Below are 13189 nucleotides of genomic sequence, written 5' to 3' on the forward strand. Positions count from 1 at the left end.
TATACAACAAAAAATAGTCGAAATAATATATTTATGTAAGTACGCCCCCATGCGGCTACATTCAGGAACGACGTTATTAATTATCAATAATCAGATTGGCAAAAATGCTTAGTTGGCATTTTGTCGTAATTTTGTACATAGAGGTCAGGTTTAACGCATTTTTTAAACTTGAAAAGCAATGCTGGTAACAACCAAACAAAAGAGCCTGAAGTTAATTATGCTCAAAAACTTGAAAGGGTATCAATACAATATGACCCAGAATTCAAGGCATCGGGATTTAAATACCCAAAGCTGGACGGCGATTGGCTGCTGGAATAGCATGAGGAAGGAAGGTGGGTCCACAGCTGAGGCCTGTACAGTACTTCATTTCAAAATACTCCATGAAAAGCATTCAAAACAGTCAAGCAAGGAAATTCAGGTTACCCACTTCCCAATAATATCATACTGACTGTTTTGTTTTCTCTTATACTACTACATTACATATCGTGGACTTTAACTTATTTTTTCAGTGGTTTTGATTGGTGGCTGCTTTGTATGTTACACAGTGCAGGCTGTCAGCTTGAGTAATCACACAGACAAAACTAGACAGCTCGGAGATCTCATCAGTTTGAATACACTTTTGTGCAAGATGCAACACAAACACAAGATGCTATTCTAATTTCTTCAAGAAGACGAACACGTTCATAGCTCACATTATTTTTTTTTGTCAGACAATTGGTGGGCATCCCATTATGGAATACCTGCTAGAGAAATATCTTAAGAGCAATGATTCCTAGTTCCAAAACGTCACCGACATGTTTTAGTAAACCAGGCACATCCCCTATTGTTTTGGTGCCTTCTTGTCTTTACCCACAAAAGTATTAGAATCATAAGGATCAGCTAAAATAATTTAAGCTAATAGTAATTACTACTCAAACCCTTTTTAACACAAAGTCTAAGAGTAAAGTAAACGTGCGTGTTGCCGCAATGCATGCTGGTATGCTAATTAGAAAGAAATAGTCTACATATTGACCAAACGGAACGTTTGTATGTCATGACGCTCTTAAAAAGGCGGGTAATTTACATCTATCAGCCAATCAAACGGCGTATCTTCGCGCCGTTGACTCTCATACAGAAATTCTCACCACTACTTTGTTTGAAGTAAAGTTTAGTGGAATGAACCCAGATATTTTAGATTCAACACCAATTAAAAGTAAGCTGGGTTAATAAATCTTTTAAAGGGGTTAGCATATAAAGAAAAAAACGCCTCTTTTTATTCAGATATGCACTGCTGTTGGTATATTTTTGAAAATTGTTTTCAGCTTTAATTGTGATTAGTCTTGCAAGAACTGTTGATGATTTCTATATGTGTGGTGACAAATATCTGTTTTTTTGGGGGGGGGTTATTTAATTATGATTGAAACCACAAACCAGTGGCAGTGATATTGCCTCAGACACTACTGTGGATCCACTTTTACTGCTACGTTTGATATTTAAATTTGGTATTTACATTATTATAAGCATTCTGCACTTAAGTATATAAAAAACAATTGTTCAATCAAACATTTATTCAATAAATTGCAATTTATCAATTAGGAATACTATTGTTATTATTGTACAACCATGATAAAAATAATAAGTATTTTAGAGCAGTGCATGTGGGATTTGCAAATGTTTGACAACAACAATAGGAAAAAAACAATTCTCTTAAAAAAGGTTAAGTTGGATGCAGAAAGGCTGCCAATTAAGTCTTTGATATCAGAACTTTTCTTCTATCCCCCTGAGATGTTTTAAATACCATTAGTACAGACATATAGATACTAATATGTAAAAGAAAACATAGGTATTTGAAAAGTGTCAGGAATGAGTTTATAAAAGTGGTACAACTGTGGAGGTAAGCACATTTCCATTTATAATGTTTGTGAATGTATCAGGGACGTAGAAATACAGAGAATTAAGATTTCTTGTAGAACGTACACTGAAGCCAAGGCAAGTTTATTTCTATAGCAAATTTTTGTTCAAGACAATTCAAAGTGCTTTACATAAAAAATATATAAAAGAATGCTTCACCATGTTTAGTCTGAACTCTGGCCTGGACTAGTTGATCTGAGACTTTGAAACTCAGAGCTCTGCTAGGTTTATATTATCGGAATATTAAGTGAAATGATGTGGGAATTTCAAAGCACTGCAGAGTAATTCATATAAATTTTACAACTCCAGAGGACCTTATTGATAAGAGTCTTATGATGGGAAAGGTAATAGATAAATTAATTCATTTTCTATACCACAGGGTCACAGGGTGGCTGGAACTTTCCCAGCAATTAGCAGGCAAGAAGCATTTCAGTGTTGCATTTCTAACAAAAGGGAGTGGTTATGATGTGATAAAGAGGATTGGACAATGACTAATTAGTTAAAGCTGATGCCTGTATAGTATTTAGAGGTGTTGTATTTATTCTGTGATCGACCTTGTCAGAACTGAAGATGCTCTGATGAAGGCTTAGTGCTGAAATGCATAAGCGTACTGTCAACCCCTCTAAACTTTTAAACATAGAAACCTTTTGTCTTTATCATTTTGTCTTTCTATGTTATTTTTTCTGACTTCTGTACATTTTTTTTGAAAGCATAATGTATTATATCACACATGCTAGGCGAAAATGTCCGTATTCCAACAATTGAAATCCTAATTTACTGTCAGAAATTAACATTATATTATCATGCTGTAGATCAGGGCTCACCAACCCCGGACCTCTTGGTCCAGTGTTTTAAATGTTTCCCTCCTGTGACACACCTAACTCAAATCAATGGGTCATCAAAAAGCTGGAGCAGAACTTGACAACATGCTGTTGGAGAACCATTTAATTTGAACCAGGTGTCACAGCAGGGAGACTTATAAAACCTCCAGGATGCTGGCCCAAGAGGTCCAGAGTTAGCGATCCCTACTCTAGATGAAGGCAGCTACACATTCAGTTGTATCTAAAAATGCCCTGTCTCTGTAGCATTGTTCTTACTATTAATAGTATGGGATCGCTTCTGACACTCATGTGACTCATGCCAGGAAAAAGCTCAACACTTGATTGCCCTCATCCAGGGCGTGGTCCAATTCTGTGAATGGAAATTTCACACGCCTGACAAATTCTCCTGTTGGTATCGCTTTCACAGACAGTGTGAAGGACTGGAGGAAAGTTGTGCTTGCTGAGACTTGTTGGGCCACTGGTAATGGCAAACCTACCACACTACAGCAGGTAAATATCAGATATCCCTAAATATTTCAGTTGTTGAGTATTAATGTGGTTGTGGTCTCAAATACAATGTGTTCTATGTTGTATCTCGGGTTCAGGACATTCATGAGAAACTGATAGAATGGCTGAGGACCAATATGTCTAAGGCTGTAGCCGTCTCTGTGAGGATCATATTGAGGTGGGTTTTCTGTTGAACAGGAAACGTGTAATAGAAAGACTGTAACTCTACTGCTTCAGCATCTTCTAACACATCATTGTTTCTTCTCAGGTTCTGTTGCCGATGCTGGACTTGCCTCCAGGAAAGACGTTGATGGTTTCATTGTGGGGGAAAGTCTTTCTCAAACCAGAATTTATTGAAATCATCAATGTCAAGGCATAAAAATCCAATTAGCTGCAGGTGCTTAGTACAGACAGTTTGGTTCCATCAACCCTTACACTCACCTCTTACAGAAGTTTGAAGACTGCAGCTGGCTGGAACTTGCGGTGGAACATAAGCAGTGGTAAATTCTATGTTACAAACTTAAACATTTCTGAATTAATTTTGATGGGTGCCAATGCAGCTACTGCCTCACAACAAGACGGTTGCTGGTTTGCGCCTTGGCTGGGGGGAGGCTTGGACAGTGGCCTTTTAGTGTGGCGTTTGCATGTTCTCCCCAGCTTCCTCCCACCATCCAAAGAAATCTATATTAGGTCGACTGGTTGCTCCACATCCTCCATAGGAGTGATCGTCAGTGGTTGTTTGTCTCTCTGTGATGGCCCTGGCGACCTGTCCGAAGTGTTGGAGGAACTCATGGATGTCATTTATATGAACAGAATTTAAATGGTGGCAAGTTAAAAACACATGAGAATTGCATTTAGATTTCAGTCTGTTAATGGGAGGAAAATGTAGAGTTTCTGATGCTTGGAGTGATGCAACTGATGCAACGTAGTTCAAAATCTGTAAGTCTGATATATAATTTGTGTATGTACACTGATTTTTCTTAAAACATAACCTGCAACTGTGTTAAAACTGTAAAAGGCATCAATTACAAAATGTGCTTTTAGTCAGTCAAAGTTTTATCTTTCGTGACACATATAAACTTTGATGTTTGTAGGTGAAAGTAGGCCTGAGCTGTGAGTGTTCATAGTAGGTGGTTTTTGGCTTATGTTGACCAAATCCCATTCATTCCTATGGGAGACAAAAGCTGCAGTTTCTTGTGACTTATGTACACACTGTACGACTTTTGTACAAGAAAAGTCATGTTTATTATTTCAGAATGAAGCATTTATCCTGTAACACTCATGTTTCATTCTTTTGTGTTTTGTGCTGCAGGATAGTGAGGAAAAAACAAGCACCTCTGTATTCCAGTAGGTGGCAGGAGCAGCATATCATTCATAATTTCACATCAACCTACATCACTTGGCAGAGTTAATACGCTCTCTGTCCAAGACTGTGGACTTATTCTTTGTGAACTCGCAATATAATTAGCTTACAGTTGTTTGAAGATCGTCTATTTACCACAAATACATTTCCACATAATAATAAGAAGAAGAGGAAAAAGAAAAAGAAGAAAAAGAATTTTTTTTTTGTTATTATTGTCTTTCTTCATGTTCTGAATCATTCTACCTCATTATTTACTTTTGTATGTTCCCAGAGTTTTAAATTTCTGTCAAGCCCAGGTTGTAAACCTAACTCTTATAACTTTGCTATTGTTATGTATCACCAGTCTTTGTTACAAATAAAGATATTTTAAGAAGAAGAATCATTATTATTTTTTTATTGCTAATTAAATTTAATTAATTATAATAGCTTTTTAAAAAAAATAATGTATAACTTCCTCAATCGTACTTTAATAGTCCATTATTTATGTTTATGTTTAGATAAGTACAAATAGGTACAGTTTAACATATTCACCTGCAGTAATCATAGTGTCATGAAGATGAAAAAAAGATTATTTAGAATTAAAATATCTCAAAAGCTTTTTTTAAAGCAAAAATGCCACTTGAATTTTTGTTTATTTTGCTTTTAACTGTACATGCAGATTTAAACTGTATCATGTTCAGAAATATATTCTCATTTTACTGTCTGAGAGTATAAAAAATATGCTCAGAAATGTTCATACCCAAATTCTGCTTATTTTTAACTGATCAGTAGATTTATTCTAATTCTGTTTTATGTTTTTTATTGTGTTTTTATAGATTTTTTTTACTTTTACGCTCTGGTTTTTCATTCCCTAATTGTACTACTATTGTTCATACTGTTGTTTTTATGTTTAATGTATTCTCAGTATTCAGCTCCTTGGTCAGAACCTGCTTTTGTTGTTTTTAAGTGCTTTATAAATAAAGCTGGTATTGATGTTTATCAATAAATTTGTAGAGGCATGACAGTGGAAATGGCAATATGTTAGAGCTCTCGTGACCTGTTACAGGATCTCCTGTATAGAGCCTGAAGCGAAAGTTTTCATAGAGCACTTGAATGCAACATGACATTTTGCTCCTCTACTTCCCCAGCTGTGAAGACGCGTTTACGGGCGTGCTCTCTTAAACCAATGGCGCCGAGGCTTTCGACGATGGAGAGGAGGGGTTAAAAATCCTGTGTTAATAAATACTCCGAGCTGCCGTGTAACGTCCGCTCTCTTGCCCCAGACTAGAAGGACCCGGGTGGGCTTAGTACCGTTTTAATTTTAAGCAAAGCCTGACAAAAAAAACCCCGCAAACATGAGCAGGAAATTCTTCGTTGGTGGAAACTGGAAAATGAACGGCGACAAGAAAAGCCTCGGGGAGCTCATCCAGACAATGAACGGAGCCAAGGTGGACCCCAATGTCGGTATGTGGGTTTTTGACAGGTGTTACACAACTTATATTTTATCGTTAAGCATATTTGATAATCGTTTCTGGGTTTTTTTATTATTATTTAACCAACTTGAGCCTTTATATTTTTATATAATTTTATCATTCTAATTTACAGCCTGTTTTCCGTCCATCCAGATAGATCGGTGATTCTGTAAATCAGTCACATCTTTAGCATCACAAGCACCCATCTCCCTTATTTTATGCCACTATAAAGTTTAGACTTTTGTTTACTCTTTTAATTGAGCTAACTTGTAACCTCAGACAGACAGGGATACGAATGTGAACACAGATGAAGGACGCTCAGATGGCTTTTTCCGTAATGTCGGGGGTGGGTGTGCGTTTGCAGCAGCACGTAGTCCCGCTGGCCACGCGCTGCATTCACGTCAAGCTGGTGGTTAAGTGTTTTTCCACTTTTTAGCCTCCAGTGTACAGCTAACGAACATATAAACAACAAAACGCCGGAAGTTTAAACAACATCGAAGCCCCAAACAAACACCGTTGCGCTTATTAGTTATTTTTCGTGCGTGATATGGTATCTTTGATTTTTTTTTTTTCTCCGACGTGACTTGAATGCAACAGCATGGATCTACGCTGTTGCTGTCTGATTCCTGCAGACTGGAGACAAACCCAGTCAGAAGCAGCAGCTGTCGTTTCATCAAGGCACTTCTCCTTTTTTGTCCCCCTAGTGCACAATCCTCTTAACACAGTTAGGGAGACATTAAACACATCCTGCTCTCCTGCAAGCCTGCGTTTTGTGTTAACAAGCCTCATCTGTCCAGGCTCTGTTCAGACTATCCTTGGACCTTGTCCCTTTTGATGGGTCCACCCCCTTACAGTTCCACACTAAAATTCTGGCAGGCTTTTCCCAATGTGTTCTTTAAAGAAAAAAGTTTGTGTATTTAAATACCCAAATAATTCTCTTCATGCAGGATATTTTACCGGTTTCACCTTTTGAATTCAGGCGCAGGACTTGTCTATGACCTCTGTAGAATGCAGCTGTGTGGGTGATCTTTTGGACGCTGAACTTAGACCTTTGATTCAGTTGACTCCAGCCCAGGAGAAATGACCTTTAACAAACCAATAATAACATGTGGTGTCTAATATAGACTCCACAACCCCAAAGATATAGTTACATTGTGAATGTCAGTGTCTTGACTTTACTGTACTCTTCTGACCTGCTCCTAACACATGGGGAATCTTTGAGTTAGAGGACAGTTATACTATATTTGTTATAGTAATCAAGTTTTCTTTCTTTTTGCCTTTCTTTTTTTCTATTACTGCTTTTGAATTGTTAGGAGCCTTTGATCAGTTTGAGAGCAATAGCAGCTCCCAGTCATGTCTGACCCTTATGTTCACAGTTGGATAATCATTCTAAAAAATCGAGTCTGCAAGCATTTGGGTCAACACAGCTCTTTAATCCCCACAGTGTTGTAGTGCTGTGGGGGGAAAGTGCATCTGTGGTTGTGTATTTGGCAGCAGTTCAGCTTGTATCATCCAGTGGAAATGGAGGCTGTCCTTTAACAGACAGGCCCAAATTTGGCAGCAGATCTTGCACTCAAGGAAGTTCATGAAAACTGAACAAAAATAAAGTGAGAAAATGCATTAACTAGTCAGCGTTAAGGATACAGTGTTAAAGTCTAGATACACTACTTCTTGATTTCCACTACTTTACTAATAACTGTTTCTGACGTTTTCTACCCTGTTATTAGAGGTGGTCTGCGGCGCTCCATCCATCTACCTGGATTTTGCCCGGTCCAAACTGGATGCCAAGTTTGGTGTGGCAGCTCAGAACTGCTACAAAGTTCCCAAGGGTGCCTTCACTGGGGAGATCAGGTATGTCATGTTTCAATTGAGGAAACCTATTCAGTTTATTTTGATTTAATACAGGTTATAAACACACCAAATTATGATTCCTTGTGTTCATTCTGACTATTCTGCGTCCAGCCCTGCGATGATCAAGGACTGTGGTGTAAACTGGGTGATCCTGGGACACTCTGAGAGGCGCCACGTCTTTGGAGAGAGCGACGAGGTAACTTGTTTTCTCAGTTTCAGCCGGCCACGTTTAATAATTAAATCCCCTCATATTGTAATAAATGTTTATTTCCCCCTATGTCCTTAGCTGATTGGTCAGAAGACAGCTCATGCTTTGGAGAGTGGTCTTGGTGTGATCGCCTGCATTGGTGAGAAGCTTGATGAGAGGGAGGGAGGAATCACAGAGAAGGTGGTGTTTGCTCAGACCAAAGTCATCGCAGGTACGTGGCTCACAAGAGTTTTCTAGCAAGAGGATAGGGTCTGAATGGTGCAACACTGAATTTGTGCAAACCAGCGAGCTGTGGAATCTGAAAATGTGCAAATATACAAAATCTTATCTAATTTCTGTTTCGTAGACAATGTAAAGGACTGGAGCAAGGTTGTGCTTGCTTATGAGCCTGTGTGGGCCATCGGCACTGGCAAGACTGCCTCACCACAGCAGGTAAATATTAGAAATGAGTAAATGTTTCATTGTTGAGCATTACTGTGGTTGCAGTCTCAAACACAATGTTTACTTCATGGCATTTCAGGCTCAGGAAGTTCATGAGAAACTGAGGGCATGGCTGAAGACCAACGTGTCTGAGGCTGTAGCCAACTCTGTGAGGATCATCTATGGAGGTGAGCTGGTTGGTGAATAGTTTAGGGGGGGGGATGATGTTTAACCCCCTGTATTGACACCCTTTTTATACATCACTGCTGCTTCTCAGGTTCAGTGACTGGTGGTACTTGTAAAGAGCTTGCCTCCCAGAAGGACGTTGATGGTTTTCTTGTGGGCGGAGCCTCTCTCAAGCCAGAGTTTATTGAAATCATCAACGCCAAGGCATAAAAACCCAGGCGACTGCCAGATGACCAGATTAGAGGCCTGCTCCATTCAGACGGTCTCCTTCCATCTGCCTTAGTCTCAGCTCTTAGTCCTCTTCCCTCTTAAATTCAAAGTATTTGTGTAATGATGTCATTCCCTCCGTTTTTCTTTCCTTTCTTTTGGTACATTTTGTCATGAAGAAAAGGGACAGGTTGGCACATGCACTGTACTGTACTGATAAGTCTACTGAGAGCAGGCTGTGTGTAAACTAACCTACACTAAGTGCTCAAGCAGTAAAGGCTGACACCTTAGAGTGGATGGACAGTCCACGCCTTTACTTGAAAAGTTTACAAACTTTTTGTGTAAACAGTGTCACAGCTCTTGTTAATCCTGTTTATTTGTCTTTTTATTTGTGTCTCTTTGTGTAATTATGATCTGTGGCTTTTACCTCCCTGTAGATGTGCATGATCCAATTTTTCATCGGTTGTTTTGTTGAGAGAAAAATATTCATTACATGTGAACAATATTATGTCATGACCGATGAGGAAAAGGGAAGAAAGGCTATAAGAAAACATAATAAACGGTTTAGAGACTAATTCAGTGTACTCTTCTTTTTTTTTTTTTTTTTTTTTTTTTTTTTTTTTTTTTTTTTTTTCAAGATGGCTTGTATACCCTGACTTTTCCTTTAAAGCTTTGCAAATTGCAAGATTATTTAACAGAATATCCTGTTTATATACCAGTACGTTCGTGACCTCCAAGCAGTCGGGATTTCATGTGCAGATTGTAGTAATCCAAGTGGCATTCTCAAGCTTGTAAGGAAGAAGTGATGATGCAAAGGAGAGAAGCACTTCACTGCTATTTTTATCCCAGTGAACAAAAACTGACAGCAATGAAAGATTTATGAACCAAACAGAAATGATAACTTTCCTAAATGCGGGTTTACTCACACAAACTAGAGTGTACGAGTGTAATGATTGACTTGTTTGCCAATTAGGCTTCAATCTCACTACAGGTTTGTCTCAGGCCTCAAGCAGTTTGTTGTGAGTACTGTTTGATTTTTTTTTTTTTTCTCTCTTGAACATCGAACGTTTACACAGAAAAGGTGATTACCTGGAGGTAAAATTAAAGGGAAAACCTGAGGTTGACCCTGTATAGCGAGGAAAATTCTGTCTCCGGCTTACTGGTTAAGGTTGAGAAAATTTCTTTCTTTAGTTTGACGCAATATGTAATACACTACACTAAGTTTTGTTTAAATATTTGACTTTCCCATATTTTGGTCTGTTTTATATTGACAACCAACCACAGAACTGAACTGAAACAGCTTGAAAGAGGCAGAAGAGGCAACATTTAGAGCAATGGTTCCCAACTTGGGGTCCAAAAAAAGCACAGGGGGGCCACAAGGCTCTGACTTTACAAAAACTGTGAGATTGTTGAAATTAAGGTCATGTCCACACAGACAAGTTGAGGTTTATCCACTTTATCATTTGGATGTCTCGTCTGGATGGAACCGGTGTTTTTGGAGCCTGAAATCATGAACATTTGAAACCAGATTTTAAAGTGAATAAATGGGGCTCATTAATCTGATGAACAACAAAAATCTAAAAAAAACAAATATACATTGTTAGTTAAGAAAAGAAGAAAAAAAAGCTATCAGCATTGAGGGGGTTCATGGCTTTTTGGCAGCTGCATAAAGGAGGTCTTCAAGGAAAGTAGGTTGGGTACCATTTACTTAGAACAGAATGTAGGTCTAATGTGTCTTTCAACACACAATTGGTAAGATTTGACCCATTCTGATATTTTCTCCAGGTGAAGAAACGCATAAATTCTCTTTTGGATCCTACAATTGGACTTTTCCTTATATGACATAACTGCTGCTACATAAAGGCTGTTAAATCAAAAAAATTCAAATGAATCAAACGGGTGTTTTAAAGAGTTTTCATTTTTGCATAAACATTGTTTCAGTTGTGACAAAGGTCAAAGTGATATTTACAATGTCAGAAGGACTGACTGCAATACCAAAATATTCTCCAGATACACACCAAAACAGGCCCCTCAGGTTAGTGGGGAATGTCAAAACAGTACAAGTAGATTAGTAGCTATTGCCATGTCTCTGCATTGAAGAAACCCAGCACAAGGGACAAGATGTTTCTGCTTAGGAAATATTTTTCTAATGTTGGTGGTGAAAAGTCATAGGTAAGCTTCATAGTGTGAAAATACTTTATACAAAAACACATTTCTGACCATTATTTAACACCAGAACTCATAAAAAGAGATATGGATGTAAAATGTATCTTCACTGATAGAAATAGGTGTATGAGGCAGTAATTTCCCAATTACGTTGTTAGATAATAATGTGTTGGGCAGTATTGAAATAATAGTTACTTTTGAGGTGACTGAAAAATATAAGGTGTTCAGACTGGAAGCTCCAGGGTAAAGATGTATGACACCATCAAAGGTGGTCATAAATGATAGAGCCACGATCACTTTAGAAGTGATAAACTGGCAGTGGCTAACCAACCATCTATTGTAGTGGTTGACAATCTGCATGAGAAGGCAGTAATGATAGATGTAGCGATTCCAAATGACAGCAATATCAAGAGGAAGGAACCCGAAAATCTGGAAAAATACCAAGTGCTGAAGATGTAAGTTGAAAAGATGTAAGGAGTGAGGGCAACAGTGATAAAAGTGGTAAGTGGTGCACCCTGAGGTTGTGACCTCAAAACTAGGAGTGTGACTCCAAAAGATCTCAGGATTTAGAATTTTGGTAGCTAGATATGAAAAACCAAATAATTTTTGTGACATCTTTAATGTCAAATTCTTCATTTAATAACAATAACAATAATAATAATAATAATAATAATAATAATAATAATAACGCAAACTTAATCCATCTACCTGCCCTCAGTTATTGCAGTGAAGTTTTGCTGTTACACTCCCATCCACTAGGGGGCGGTAATGTCACACATAGCACATTTAAACGTATTGCAGTGTCACGTCCGTATTTACAAGCGAAGCGTGACGTTCACGGACCCGCAAAAATTAGTCTTCGAGCGAAACTCTGAGCTCTTAGTTTTCTGGGTAAACGTCTAAAATGCATTCACTGAGAGAATTTCTCAACGAGAGACTGACTGCAGCGGCGGAGGAGATTTTTGATGCGGTGGAAAGGACAATAGTTGAGTACAGAGAGGAGATTATCCGTTCAAAAGATTTAGAAATCAGTCGTCTCAGAATGCAACTGAAGCTCTTCAAATCAGGTTGGTATGAATGAAACACTCCTTGTGACCAAACGTAATGCAAATGTGTGTTATTTTTTTAAGGAAATTCCATGAATGTGATGATATTCTTCGTGTTTATTATTATTATTGTTATTTTTCAGAGTCGGAGTCGGATGAATGTCTTGAAGCCGAGCAGCTGCAGCCCACTGATCTGTACCACCCTCCTTCTCCTTCACCCTCTGTTCAGCAGCAGCACCATCAGTCATCCCCTCCAATGTCTGCTCCTGAGCACTCCGAGGAGGAGGAGGACAAAGACAGCGAGCCCCCAGAGTGCTCACAGGTCAAGCAAGAGCCGCAGAGGGCCCACAGACAGTTCTGGATGGATCATGATGGCCAGCATTTTGAGGGTGTGGAATCGGACATGAACGACTTAATTTCATCCCCCACTGGTCTGAAAACTAGTCCGTATGACCAGGCCCTACATTTCCACCCTTCCCTCGGCAACAGTAGTGGTGATGAGAGCAGAGATAAACCTTACAGCTGCTCAGTCTGTGAGAAGCGCTTCAATAACTGCTCCCACCTTGCAGCTCATATCAGGACTCACACAGGCGAGAGGCCATACAAGTGTGAAATATGTAGCAAGACTTTTATCACAACGAGTGCTTTGAACAGACATCAGACCATTCACACTGAGGGAAAACGCTTTGTGTGTAATTATTGTGGGAAATCCTTTAAATGGATGGAGTCTCTTGGGAGACACTTAAGAAGTGCGCACAAGAAGGGGGATGTTTCTGATTCAGGAGGGTGCAGGGGGGATGAAATTCACACCAATGTCCAGTGAGTTAGTTATATCGTCATTATACATTCATTTACGATTATACTTTAAATCACACAAAAACTGTAAGTGTTGTAAAGTGAGATATGAGTAGTCATAATATTTGTCTAGATGTGCATGGATTTTATTAAGCCTTGAGTATATAATGGCCAACAGAGAAAGATGGCGAGCAAATGATTTGCTTTTAAATACAAGTTGTTGTGCACTAAATTTCTCAGAATAAAGTATTAATCCTCAAAACAGTTGTGGTTCATCC

At 38.6% G+C, this 13189-nt stretch overlaps 2 protein-coding genes and 1 non-coding gene across 3 annotated transcripts; 2 read left to right on the top strand and 1 right to left on the bottom strand.

Moving 5' to 3' along the window:
• Positions 1 to 717: 717 nt before the first annotated feature.
• On the bottom strand, positions 718 to 774 carry LOC121642515. Its single transcript, XR_006010909.1, has one exon. It is a non-coding gene; the product is annotated as a U7 small nuclear RNA (small nuclear RNA).
• A 5049-nt stretch (positions 775 to 5823) lies between these two features.
• On the top strand, positions 5824 to 9479 carry tpi1b (triosephosphate isomerase 1b). The gene is made up of 7 exons (XM_041988426.1): positions 5824 to 6024; positions 7760 to 7883; positions 7995 to 8079; positions 8170 to 8302; positions 8438 to 8523; positions 8612 to 8699; positions 8789 to 9479. Exons 1-7 carry the CDS (start codon positions 5916 to 5918, stop codon positions 8905 to 8907), a joined length of 744 nt encoding a protein of 247 aa, XP_041844360.1. The 5' UTR covers positions 5824 to 5915; the 3' UTR covers positions 8908 to 9479.
• A 2370-nt stretch (positions 9480 to 11849) lies between these two features.
• On the top strand, positions 11850 to 13189 carry LOC121641883 (zinc finger protein 3 homolog). Its single transcript, XM_041988235.1, has 2 exons — positions 11850 to 12137; positions 12260 to 13189. The coding sequence occupies exons 1-2, from the start codon at positions 11975 to 11977 to the stop codon at positions 12937 to 12939; spliced, it is 843 nt and encodes a 280-aa protein (XP_041844169.1). The 5' UTR covers positions 11850 to 11974; the 3' UTR covers positions 12940 to 13189.

Source organism: Melanotaenia boesemani, chromosome 6 (assembly GCF_017639745.1).
Source record: "Melanotaenia boesemani isolate fMelBoe1 chromosome 6, fMelBoe1.pri, whole genome shotgun sequence".
Lineage (NCBI taxonomy): Eukaryota > Metazoa > Chordata > Actinopteri > Atheriniformes > Melanotaeniidae > Melanotaenia > Melanotaenia boesemani.

Excerpts from the sequence above, each read along its gene's own strand:
- tpi1b (XM_041988426.1), top strand. The coding sequence starts at position 5,916 with ATGAGCAGGAAATTCTTCGTTGGTGGAAACTGGAAAATGAACGGCGAC. Across the intron at positions 8,524-8,611 it reads AGACTGCCTCACCACAGCAG|GCTCAGGAAGTTCATGAGAA; the intron begins GTAAATATTAGA and ends ATGGCATTTCAG. Across the intron at positions 8,700-8,788 it reads TGTGAGGATCATCTATGGAG|GTTCAGTGACTGGTGGTACT; the intron begins GTGAGCTGGTTG and ends GCTGCTTCTCAG.
- LOC121641883 (XM_041988235.1), top strand. The coding sequence starts at position 11,975 with ATGCATTCACTGAGAGAATTTCTCAACGAGAGACTGACTGCAGCGGCG. Across the intron at positions 12,138-12,259 it reads ACTGAAGCTCTTCAAATCAG|AGTCGGAGTCGGATGAATGT; the intron begins GTTGGTATGAAT and ends GTTATTTTTCAG.